General features: G+C 37.5%; 1 protein-coding gene across 5 annotated transcripts; it reads right to left on the reverse strand.

Moving 5' to 3' along the window:
• Positions 1-978: 978 nt before the first annotated feature.
• On the reverse strand, positions 979-9,004 carry LOC129750553 (paired box protein Pax-6-like). Of its 5 annotated transcripts, none has more exons than XM_055745531.1 (6): positions 8,014-9,001; positions 7,801-7,820; positions 7,427-7,592; positions 7,161-7,341; positions 2,558-3,217; positions 980-2,501 (listed from the first exon to the last, which is right to left on the reverse strand). In XM_055745531.1, the coding sequence occupies exons 2-6, from the start codon at positions 7,817-7,819 to the stop codon at positions 1,773-1,775; spliced, it is 1,755 nt and encodes a 584-aa protein (XP_055601506.1). In that variant the 5' UTR covers position 7,820; positions 8,014-9,001; the 3' UTR covers positions 980-1,772. The 5 variants fall into 5 exon arrangements, with proteins under 5 accessions (XP_055601511.1, XP_055601506.1, XP_055601518.1 ...); XM_055745543.1 differs by having other exon boundaries at positions 2,558-2,973; positions 3,025-3,217; positions 7,801-9,001; XM_055745548.1 differs by having other exon boundaries at positions 2,558-2,952; positions 3,025-3,217; positions 7,801-9,000.
• Positions 9,005-12,685: the final 3,681 nt, after the last annotated feature.

A 12,685-nucleotide genomic window follows, 5' to 3' on the forward strand; every position in this document is an offset into this window, starting at 1 on the left:
CGAAGGTACTGTATATTCTAATGCTGTTTTGGCAAACGTTCCATTACGTTATAACATGATCGTATAAAAGTTGAAAAAACAGCATTTACCTACTTAAGAGGAGGAAATATAAAAACATAAATTTCATTTCTTTCTAAAACGACGAAAACTACACCAATTAGGCGCAGTCATCACTTGATGCCCGCTCGGGAGCAAAATTATTTTAAAATTTACAAGTTTGGCGGACTTTCTATCTTATACGATTTAAATTGACTTCAGACAACATTTTATACGATCTTTTCACTATGCAGTTGGAATTGCGATCCACAACACCATTTCAAACGACTTCAGTTATCATTTCTGATACGATTTCATGTTTGCTGGGACGTTACAACCTTCATTATCGATAAGGGACTTTTTCGTTTCAAAAGACTTATCTTTGGGTTAGTTTTTACCCCTAAATTCTTTCAACGGGTCATGAGCCGAATGTTAGTAGGTTGTCCGGGATGCGGTTGTGGGTTGTGATATGCGGGAGCACGAAAAAAGATTTAATGGTTAAAGCGGTTTAAGGAGGGGCATGTTGGACTTAACTGGAAGAAATGTATTTTCCGTGCTAGGAAGATTGAGTTTTCGGGACACATGGGCATTATCTTGGTCAATACAATTCCCTACTGGCCACAGTATAACGGGGAGATCGGACGACACTTAAACGATTGGAAAGTGCTCAAGAATTGGACGAGAATTGGCGAATAGTTTTAAATCAATTCAAATCGACGTACCAACTTTAACAGCTCATCCTACGATGTATTCGAGGTTATTTTCAAGTAAACGAACTTACATAACACGATTTCCCAATTTTGAGCAATACAGAATGTATGCGATTTTACTGCATACAAGATTTTGTTCAATTTATTCTATGTTATGGAAAATTTTAACTATTTCTTTGGAATTTGTTCTTTCAACCACAAATCAAACACAGGGAATTTTCATTTTTTTCGTCAAATGGACATTTCCATTGCGATAATAGTTATAAACTTCATCATAATATTTATTCTGTGCTTTCAATGTTCTGTATTGTACATTTCAGTTTGTTTTTCTCCTTCCCGCTTACATTTGCTTCTTTTTCTTCCCTCATTTCAGTTGATGAGTATATATTTTGTTCTAAGTACGAATTAAAATTTCCTTTATAGACCGAGCAGCTCTCGGTGAGATTCCTCTTATGCAGATTAAAATATAGTCAATTTTCCTAACACAATTTCATTAAGTTACGTTTTTAGTTGGATCAATGATTTTTTTTGTTACTTGTGTCTCACAGCATCTCATTAAATGTGGTTTTTTCGCGGGTGTTACACTTGTCGGTAAAATAATACTTATACAATAGTTATTTTCTAACGTTACTGTTACTGATATATACTTTTGTTTTCAAATGTAAAATTACGGACAACCATCACTTTTAGCAAAATATGATCACGTTCAAGTTTCATTTCATTATGTTTGTCTTCGAGTTTAATTTTTGTTATCAAGGGTTTAACATTCATTTAGTTTTTATTTCGATATTTTTAGAAGATCAATCTGCACCACGTTTTATGGCATCGTGCTTTATTGTTTTATGGCAACAATTCTTCGTCATCAGAGCATTATCATCATCATAGCAATCGCTTGTTTAAAAGTGGAATGTTTTTCTTCTTTTGTTAATTGTCAGCGTGACTGTTTGTGTTAAGAGTTTGATCAAAGTCACCATTGGTGGAGGGCGTTGCAGCAGCGTTTTTCGGAAGACGCCGCGACGCTTACCATTAACTTTTGTTCCAATCGAGCGTGGACTGGAAGCTGAGGACGCCATTGGTTGGAAGATTGTAGAGTTGGTTCTTCAGGTACATCCCGTTGTACGATTGGTGATGATGATGATGGTGGTGATCGGCAGCGGCCGCCGCAGCCGCCGAGTACGCCGCCGAATGGTGCATGTTGGCTGCGGCTGCAACCGCCGCTGTGGACGCAGCCGCCGCCGAATAGGCAAAGTGGTTGTACAGGGACTTATCGTCCGAGGTAGGTACGTGTGCGAAACCGCCATTGTTGGACAAGGCTACCGCATCCATCAGGTTCGGCTCGTGGAGTGATCCTGGACCGCCGCCACCTCCATTTCCACCACCTGGCACCGGGGTCAACGATCCACTACCACCACTTCCAACGCCGGAATCCGAGGGAAAGAGCTTGAAGGACATCGGAGAGTGCGTCTGGGATTGGTGGTTTTGGGGAGATTTCAGGGGATTCAAATTTTGAAAAGCCGTTGGTTCTAACGGATAGGATTTGCTCAGATAGTTACTGTTGGAATCTTCGACGCACATATTGGAATCGTACACATGGGAAACGAGCGGTGAGGTAAGGTTCATACACGAGCTAATGGCAGATGGAGGAGGTGCGGAAGCGGCCGATACGGATACTCCTACGGATGAACCCTCGGAAGCGGCCTGCGAACGTTGTTTCTCCTCGCGACGCCACTTGGCGCGGCGGTTCGAAAACCAAACCTACAAATGAAAACAATTTTAAAATCTTCAACTTGAATCAGTGTAGCTCATCCTACCTGTATCCGCGCCTCAGGTAGATTGGTTTTGGAAGACAATCTTTCTCGGGAAAACACGTCTGGATAGTGGGTCCTTTCAAATTCCTTCTCCAGGTACTCGATCTGGTCGACGGTAAAGGAGGTACGATTGCGCTGCAGTTTCCGCTTCAAACTCAACCGATCCGATTCGCTGTCGAAACCCATTGCCGATGAATGACCGCCAAGGCCTCCCCCTCCTCCAACGCCAGGCGATTTCATTCCGGAACCATGACCGCCACCACCTATCCCTCCTCCCCCTCCGCCTCCAACTCCAATCGGCGAATCCAAATTCGTAAAGCAGCCCTTCCCGTTTCCGAACGGACTAACTCCCTTACTTGGATCATGATCTCCTCCGGAATTCGGTTTGATATCCGCAGCTGAAACCGTAGTTGAGTTGGCTGGATGATTGAGGTTGTGGTTCATTTCCAGAGCTCGAGCTCCAAACTCACCGCTTTCTCCACCGGCCGCCGTCGCGTACTTATTGTAGTGCATAAATGGGGACGCATCCGAGAGAGTTTTGTTGGACAGATAGCTCGAGTCGTTGCTGTTCGATTCCTGTCCCCCGACCCCCGAGTGGTGCGGCTTCTTGCTGAACTCCTTCTGGGCGGCCAGATTGCGTAGAACCCGGTTGATCGATGAAACCTGAAATGGGGTTTTGTGAATATTATTGGGGCAATCTTTATCTATTGTGAAACTCGTGCTTAGGATAGCGAAGCAAAGAAGTTACTCAAGTTTAACGATTTAACTCAGTACTCCAATGTGAAAAAAACAACACTAACAATATAGATGAAAAGTGATGTCCTTTTTAGTAGGGACATCCGGACATCTTAAGATTATAAAATTTTATAGATGGATAGAACGTTGGATGAAATGAAAGATGGTGAAAATGAGCGTGTAGAATTTATGTGGCAGCATTGTCATCACTTATCAAATTTTTGTTCCGCACGGGCCAACTACTATGAAGTGGTAGATACAGATAGGGTTGCATCTACCACTGCACATTAGTGGGCCAAGCGTGGTTCGCCCCACAAGTGGGAAAACTTGCGGTGCGAACGAACAAAAAGATGATATGTGATCGCTCAGATAAGCTCGCTTTAACTCAGAAACGCATCTATCGATCTCTTCTCAGTTTGTTATCATCGCGTTCATTACAGCCTAGCTTTGGTTGCGAAACGGTACGGTCGACAGTCTGATAGTGACCTACCACCGATGCTATGATATCGTGTTCTAGTCTTTTTGGCCAAAAATTGGGGGAGGGGAGGGGGGATGGGGGTTGTGAAAAAAAATGATATTTGTTCCAGCCTTAGAGCAAGTTCACTGATGTTGGGAAAAAGTGGTAGAAATTTTGACACTTACGGTACATTTGGAAAATTTTGCCATGCAAAAACATTTTCAAGATCTGTGGCCTTCTAGTCTTTTTACAACACGTGTTGTATTTTCGCATGCTGTGATGCAAAAATAGCAATATTTCTATCACATACGGCTGAAATAGAAACAGTGTTGCAAAAAAAATACAACGCCCCAAGATCTTGAAAACATTTTTGCATGGTAAAATTTTCAAAATGTCAAAATTTCTACCACTTTTTCCCAACACCAGTGAACTTGCTCTTAGAGGACTAAAATTATACTCTCAGTACTCCAACTTGAAAAAAAGCTGACTCTAACGGTATACTCAGTACTCTGACTTGAAAATGCGTTACTCAAACGTTTACTTAGTATTCCAAAATATAAAAAGTGAAGGGTTTGTGTGTAGTACACAAAACGCTAGGTTGATGAAGAATTATGACAATCAGTTGTAGGGATGCGTTTATGAATATGCAGAAAATAAATCAAATTCAATTTTAAAAAAATAAAATGAAATAATAATTGTATTCGGCAACACCGAAGATAAATGAAATAAAACAAATTGCTATGGCAACGTTTGTTATTTCGGCCTAGGTTAGGCAAATATAAATTTTGCTGAAGCTATTTTGCAGCATTTTTTACTTTTCGGCAAACAAATTAGTACTTTTTGAAAAAATTTATGATAAAAATTCGTGCCGGAACCAAACAAAATCAACAAAGCTGTTGTTTCATAGATGAGGCATTCTCAGTTTGGTGAAACTTTTAAACTTATCCAGTGCAAAACTCTCTCAACAACTTAAAAAAAGTTTTAAGAATGGTCATTCTAATGAAACAAAATTTGATGCCTGTTCACTGGTTGGTGTTATAATCAGATTAATTTGACATTTGAGCGCTTTTTTGTTTTTTTCTTCTGTTTTCCACCCCTGGATTTTGGCAACACTAGGCAAAACAAACAAAACCAAGTCAGTCATTGATCTATTATTGTGAGTGACAGACGTATCTGAGTGAATCTCTGAATTGAGATTCATAGGAATCGTAAGATCACGACAATGGCGTGATTGGTAGGATCAGGACAGAAAGCGCAGATTAAAAAGGCTGCTGCTACGAACAATTTGTTTCTGTTTCGGCCTCCGGTAGAAAGACTGATTGGCACAGGGAGCGCAGAATTTCAAGGTTGCTACTACGAAAAAAGTATTTTTGATCGGCCTATGGTAGAAAGACTGATTGGCACAGGGAGCGCAGAATTTCAAGGTTGCTACTACGAAAAAAGTATTTTTGATCGGCCTATGGTAGAAAGACTGATTGGCACAGGGAGCACAGATTTTAACGGCTGCTGCTAAAAATAAAACTGTTTTTGATTGGGTCCCTGAAAAAAGACTGATTGGCTTAGAAAGCGCAGATTTTAAGGCTGCTGCTGATTGTTTGTTACGATTTTTTCATCCGGTGGAAAAAGACGGAATTGGCTTAGGAAGTGCAGATTTTTAAGGCTGCTGCTGTTGCTGCTGATTGTTTGTTATGATATTGCTTTCCGGTGGAAAAGACGGAATGGCTTTGGAAGCGCAGATTTTTAAGACTGTTGCTGCTGATTGTTTGTTTTGGTTTTCCTTTCCGGTGAAAAAAGACGGAATGGATTTGGAAGCGCAGATTTTCAGGCAGCTTCTGCTGATTGTTTACTTCGATTTGGCCATCCGGTAGAAAAATATGAAATTGGCTTAGACAGTGCAGATTTTTTAGACTGCTTCTGCTGATTGTTTGTTATGATTTGACCGTCCCGTGAAAAAAGACGGAATTGGCTTAAAAGTGCAAATTTTTAAGGCAGCTGCTGCTGATTGTTTGTGCTGATTGGAAAGCGCAGATTTTAAAGGCTGCTGCTATCGATTTTTATTTTGGTTTGGACTTCCGGTGGAAAAAAGGCGGAATTGGCCTAGAAAGTGCAGATTTTTAAGGCTGCTTCTGCAGATTGTTTGCTTCGATTTGGCCTTCCAGTGGAAAAAAAAACGGGATTAGCTCAGAGAGCGCAAATTTTTAAGGCAGCTGATGCTGATTGTTTGTGTTGATTCGGTCTTCCGATGGAAAAAAAGACAGAATTGGTTTTGGAAGCGCAGATTTTTAAGGCTGCTGCTATCGATTTTTTATTTTGGTTTGGACTTCCGGTGGAAAAAGGTGGAATTGATTTAAAAATGCAGATTTTTAAGGCTGCTTCTGCCGATTGTTTGCTTAGATTTGGCCTTCCGGTGGAAAAAAAACGGAATTGGCTTAAGAAGTACAAATTTTCAAGGCTGCTGCTGCAGATTGTTTGTGCTGATTTAAGTTCCTGTGGAAAAATACAGAATTGGTTTAGAAAGCGCTGATTTTTAAGGCTGCTGCTATCGATTTTTTATTTTGGTTTGGCCTTCCGGTGGAAAAAAAGACGGAATCGGCTTAGAAAGTGATGATTTTTAAAGCTGCTTCTGCTGATTGTTAGCTTCGATTTGGCCTTCCGGTCGAAAAAACGGAATTGGCTCAGGAAGTGCAGATTTTTAAGGCAGCTGATGCTGATTATTTGTTTTGATTCGGCCTTCCGGTAGAAAAAAAGAAGGAAATGGTTTAGAAAGCGCAGATTTTTAAGGCTGCTACTATTCATATCTTTTTTGATTTGGCCTTCCTGTGGAAAAGGACGGAATTGGTTTAGGAAGCGCGGATGTTTAATGTTACTGCTGTTGATTGTTTGTTTATATTTGGTTTTCTGGTTGGGAAGGCTGTTTCTAAGAATACTATCAAATTATTCCGGCTCTCCTAAACCTTAGAGTGATAAGAAAAGCCCCTTTGGGAAATCTGTTCCCAGCAAACATAAAATCGCATTAGAAATGTTAGCTCAAACCGTTATCAATGTTAATGCGAATCACAATTCCTACCAAACAAATAAACGATCGTATAAAAGGTTACTTAAAGTCGGTATAAATCGGATATGATAAAAAGTCCACCTTGTTTGCGAATTTGTTCTTCCGCGCGGGATTCCAAAGAGCAAACAAAATGTGATTCTTACTGAGAGGAGGGCATTGAATTATAGCAAGTAGCCCAAAGTTTACTACTGAAGTCCAAATAAAGATTAGAAAAATTGATGCTCTTTTGTCAAAAATCGTAACCCTTTAGTCTTGCGGTAAGACTTAGGACGTAACTTGAAGGAAGTTAACCAAGTATAATGTGTAAAAAACAAATGTTAACGGAAATTAAATATCTTAAAACTATGTTTTCCACTCACACTTGGAATATTCTCCGGGGTGCAGATTCCTTCGTTAAGCAGCTTGTCCCGAATCTCCCACGCGAATATGTTCGGACAGTTCTGTTTGAACATGGAGATCCTGTTGACAACCTCCGGTGTGGCCACCCTCGGCTTCGATCCGCCGATGGCACGTGGCCGGATGCTTCCGGTTTCATAGTACCTGCAACGGAATGCGGAAAAAAGAAACACCGGATTATAGATTGTGAACTTTGGTTGAAAAAAAATTCAAACCGATGGACTCGTACCTTCCTAAAATTTTACTCACGCACCCGTTGGACACCTGCAGGATACGGGAAATGTCACACGGCCGGGCACCGGCATGGGCCAGCTCGACAATCCGCTGCCGGGTCGAGTCTGGCAGGGGCCGTCCTCCCACGAAGATCCCGCCCAGCTGGTTGACCCCGCTGTGGCCTGCATTTTTTTTGGAAATTTAAAAGAGAGTTAGTTCAAGTCTTCCAAAGAAAATTTCCTGAAGCCAAGATAAGTAAAAATTTGAATATTATAATTCCAATATTCGAAAAACCACATAGTAGGCTCCAGAAAAAACACAAAAAATAAATATACAATTTACAGAATCAATAAAAAAAAAATTTTAAATATGTTTTATTTGTGGGGTTACCTTCGTTTTTGTAAGCCATACTACAAAATCCGTGGACACAATCGAACAAATTGTTGGCAAGGAAAAGAGAAATGAAAAAGCACAAATTTTATGTAATTTATTTACAATTGAAGTACCAAAAAAAACGCTCCTTTTGTTAACCAAACCAATTGAATTGTGTCAATTCTCACTGACGTTTTCCGTTTTCGTTCCACCACTTAACAAAATACTTACAACGTGCCGACAACTTCCGGCTTCTACCGGAATTGGAATCTTTCTAATTCGCCGTTCATTCAACATTGTGGTGATGTTGTTACCGTTGTTGCTATTTTTCCTGAAAGCGTTCAAATATGCGCCAAAAATTTTCCTACATTCGGTGATGATGGGTGGAAAATTAGGCAAACCAAACCAGAGAGAGAGGGAGAGAGAAAAGAAAACATCGGAAAATCAGAGTGTGCCATGACGTGTGCGTGTCTGTTGCGGACAGACAGATGATTTTCCCTTTTTTTCCTGCCTGAGTTCACTCAAAGCACGCGTTTCGCCGCTTGCTTTGGTGCTGTTGCGGTTGATCTTCGTCTTTCGAACTGTTCTGTATTGCTGGCACTCGTCATGGCATACTGTTGCTTTGCTGACTTATTTTTTTATGTGCTGTTTCCTTTCATTGAAGTTGGACGACTATCAGAAAAAGGATATGCGTTTTATGATCGGAGGTGGCGAAAATAGGAGGAGATAATCTGCAAACATCTTTCAAACGTTGTGTTTCTACTGGAGAAATTCAATGGGGAATTCATCTGTTTGTACCGGGTCATTTTTATTTAGTAGGGGAGAACCACATCAGCGAGATTTTATCAATGGTATTGCATAAATTACCGACGGTGATTATCACCGAAGACAGTGTAGTAATGTGAAGAACAAATTTTTATCATTCACACACCATTACTTAGAGATTTGAACTTCAGATATTGTGTTTAATTATCCTAATTCATATTCAGAATGTCGATTCACAGTTGAGATTCAGAATTCAGATTTAGAATTCAGATTCAGAATTCCGAATCCAGAATTCAGATCCAGAATTCAGAATTCAGATTCAGATTCAGAATTCAGATTCAGAATTCAGATTCAGAATTCAGAATTCAGATTCAGAATTCAGATTCAGAATTCAGATTCAGAATTCAGATTCAGAATTCAGATTCAGAATTCAGATTCAGAATTCAGATTCAGAATTCAGATTCAGAATTCAGATTCAGAATTCAGATTCAGAATTCAGATTCAGAATTCAGATTCAGAATTCAGATTCAGAATTCAGATTCAGAATTCAGATTCAGAATTCAGATTCAGAATTCAGATTCAGAATTCAAATTCAGAATTCAGATTCAGAATTCAGATTCAGAATTCAGATTCAGAATTCAGATTCAGAATTCAGATTCAGAATTCAGATTCAGAATTCAGATTCAGAATTCAGATTCAGAATTCAGAATTCAGATTCATAATTCTGATTCTGAATTCAGATTCAGAATTCAGATTCAGAATTCAGATTCAGAATTCAGATTCAGAATTCAGATTCAGAATTCAGATTCAGAATTCAGATTCAGAATTCAGATTCAGAATTCAGATTCAGAATTCAGATCCAGAATTCAGATTCAGAATTCATATTCAGAATTCATATTCAGAATTCAGATTCAGAATTCAGATTCAGAATTCAGATTCAGAATTCAGATTCAGAATTCAGATTCAGAATTCAGATTCAGAATTCAGATTCAGAATTCAGATTCAGAATTCAGATTCAGAATTCAGATTCAGAATTCAGATTCAGAATTCAGATTCAGAATTCAGATTCAGAATTCAGATTCAGAATTCAGATTCAGAATTCAGATTCAGAATTCAGATTCAGAATTCAGATTCAGAATTCAGATTCAGAATTCAGAATTCAGATTCAGAATTCAGATTCAGAATTCAGATTCAGAATTCAGATTCAGAATTCAGATTCAGAATTCAGATTCAGAATTCAGATTCAGAATTCAGATTCAGAATTCAGATTCAGAATTCAGATTCAGAATTCAGATTCAGAATTCAGATTCAGAATTCAGATTCAGAATTCAGATTCAGAATTCAGATTCAGAATTCAGATTCAGAATTCAGATTCAGAATTCAGATTCAGAATTCAGATTCAGAATTCAGATTCAGAATTCAGATTCAGAATTCAGATTCAGAATTCAGATTCAGAATTCAGATTCAGAATTCAGATTCAGAATTCAGAATTCAGAATTCAGATTCAGAATTCAGATTCAGTATTCAGATTCAGAATTCAGATTCAGAATCCAGATTCAGAATTCAGATTCAGAATTCAGATTCAGAATTCAGAATTCAGATTCAGAATTCAGATTCAGAATTCAGATTCAGAATTCAGATTCAGAATTCAGATTCAGAATTCAGATTCAGAATTCAGATTCAGAATTCAGATTCAGAATTCAGATTCAGAATTCAGATTCAGAATTCAGATTCAGAATTCAGATTCAGAATTCAGATTCAGAATTCAGATTCAGAATTCAGATTCAGAATTCAGATTCAGAATTCAGATTCAGATTTCAGATTCAGAATTCAGATTCAGAATTCAGATTCAGAATTCAGATTCAGAATTCAGATTCAGAATTCAGATTCAGAATTCAGATTCAGAATTCAGATTCAGAATTCAGATTCAGAATTCAGATTCAGAATTCAGATTCAGAATTCAGATTCAGAATTCAGATTCAGAATTCAGATTCAGAATTCAGATTCAGAATTCAGATTCAGAATTCAGATTCAGAATTCAGATTCAGAATTCAGATTCAGAATTCAGAATTCAGATTCAGAATTCAGATTCAGAATTCAGATTCAGAATTCAGATTCAGTATTCAGATTCAGAATTCAGATTCAGAATTCAGATTCTTAAGATAAGTTAACCACCGTTAATTAATTTTGTAAATTTTATTTTTCGGCATATCGGTGAAAAGTAGTTCTGAAATTGATAAAGCTGGATAGAGAAGTGAGAAGGAAATTTACAGATGTTGAAAAGAGCGAAAGAGCATTTTTGCGAGGAAACTTATTAACGTACACCATACTTTACCCTGCAACATTTCATTATTTAGGAGAAGTAGTACCGGGATAGAGGTGGCACTACCTTAACCTATACAATGAAATCTGGTTGGTCCGAAGTCTACATGTGGTGAACACGTATACCCCGGACGGGTCAATTTATTGGGCCTTGAAAACAAAATTCCTCAAGGCTTTCAATGTAGAGATAAAAAAAATCATATTTTTTAGACAAAGACTGAAACAAAAAACGACCAAATTTTTCAATTTGACAAAATTACAATTTTCACCAAATTATTTTTTTCAATAAAATTGGATAAATTGACAAAATTATCCAAATTTAGAAATCCGGTTATATACACAAAATTTACAGAATTGGCTTAGGTGATCGAATTGACGAAATTGTCAAATTGGACTAAATTGACAAATTTAAAAAAAGGTGACAAAATTGACAATGTTGGCTAAAATTGTCAAAATTGTGAAAAAAAGGTACAGATACACAAAATCAAACCAACTGCCAAAATTTACAATTTTTTTTTAAATCGACAAAATTTAAGATCAAAGTAGGTAGCGATTTGGGAGGAACGTGCATGACAGTCGCTACGAAAATTTAACGATTTTTTTATGTGAAAGTGGAAAAAACTGAAAATCATATCAAGGTTCAAAATATCCATTGGAAGGTCAATTATCAAATGGTATTGCACTTGGCAGACAATGGCCCTGAAGAAGAAATATCTCGCAGAAGAACCCCGAATTGAGGATCTCGCAGCCTAAAGGAAATATGTGCTTAAACAACACGCAGAGAAAACTTGGATTTTGAAACAAAACAAAACTGACTTTGATTCAAAAAATTCATTTTTTCGATTCAATCTCCTGGTTTCTTTGAATCAATGAATTATGGTTTTGTTTCAAATAAATAATTTTTGAAAGAAAGAATTTATTTTTTGAATCGAATAATTTTGGACTTTGATTTTAAACAAATTCTTTGATTCAAAAGACATTTGTTCAATTGCATTTTTATTTGGAAACAAAATAAATTTTCTTTCAACCAAAGAAAGATGTATTCAATGCAAAGGAATAATTTCTTAAAATAGAATAAAAACTTCAAACTTAGAAGGTTTTTTGCATTGAGTAAGAAGAATTTAAAACGGTTTGGCTGGTCGAGTGAAAATGTGGATCAGAGTTAGCTTAGTTAGGAGGATTCAGGATAAAGTATGGTCAATTTATGTTAATTAAAGAATGAATATTGAAGATTTTCAATAAGTGCTTGAAATTTTACAGAACCACGGCCGATAGATGGTTTTCCAAGTCCCTGGATGCCTCAACCGAGGTGACACCGCTCCAATCCAGCGATCAGGTCCACGAAAATTTAAACCGGATGATTCGATTGAAGTGAACCAGTGTGTGACCCAGTGTTTCATTTATTTGTGAAAAAAAAAATAAATTTTAAATTTGAAATCCTTTCTTTTTATTATTTGAAATTCCTAAAAGGAATTTCAAAACAACAGAAAATAATGCCTCCAATTGGAATAAATAGAAAATGGTTCAATGAATAAATGCTTTTAAATCTAAATTAAATTACCTTGTGGCAAAAGAAAGCAACTTTGAATCAAAAGAAACTGTTTTTTGTTTCAAAGTATCAATATTTTGAATCAAAGATTTTTCAAAAGAAAAATTCTTTGAAACAAACGAAAATGCATTTGAAACAAAGAAATTTTTATTTATCCCAAAATCAAAGGAAATTTTCCTTTGTTTTCGCTGCACTTTCCTTTGAAATAAAAAATCTTTTCGCTGCGTGAACGACAAGATTGACAAAAAACGACAAGTTGTTAAATAT

This window comes from Uranotaenia lowii, chromosome 1 (assembly GCF_029784155.1).
Source record: "Uranotaenia lowii strain MFRU-FL chromosome 1, ASM2978415v1, whole genome shotgun sequence".
Lineage (NCBI taxonomy): Eukaryota > Metazoa > Arthropoda > Insecta > Diptera > Culicidae > Uranotaenia > Uranotaenia lowii.

Coding starts and splice junctions, on each gene's coding strand:
- LOC129750553 (XM_055745531.1), bottom strand. Junction 7,342..7,426: donor GTGAGTAAAATTTTAGGAAG/GTACGAGTCCAT, acceptor ATTCCGTTGCAG/GTACTATGAAACCGGAAGCA. Junction 2,502..2,557: donor TACCTGAGGCGCGGATACAG/GTAGGATGAGCT, acceptor TTTCATTTGTAG/GTTTGGTTTTCGAACCGCCG.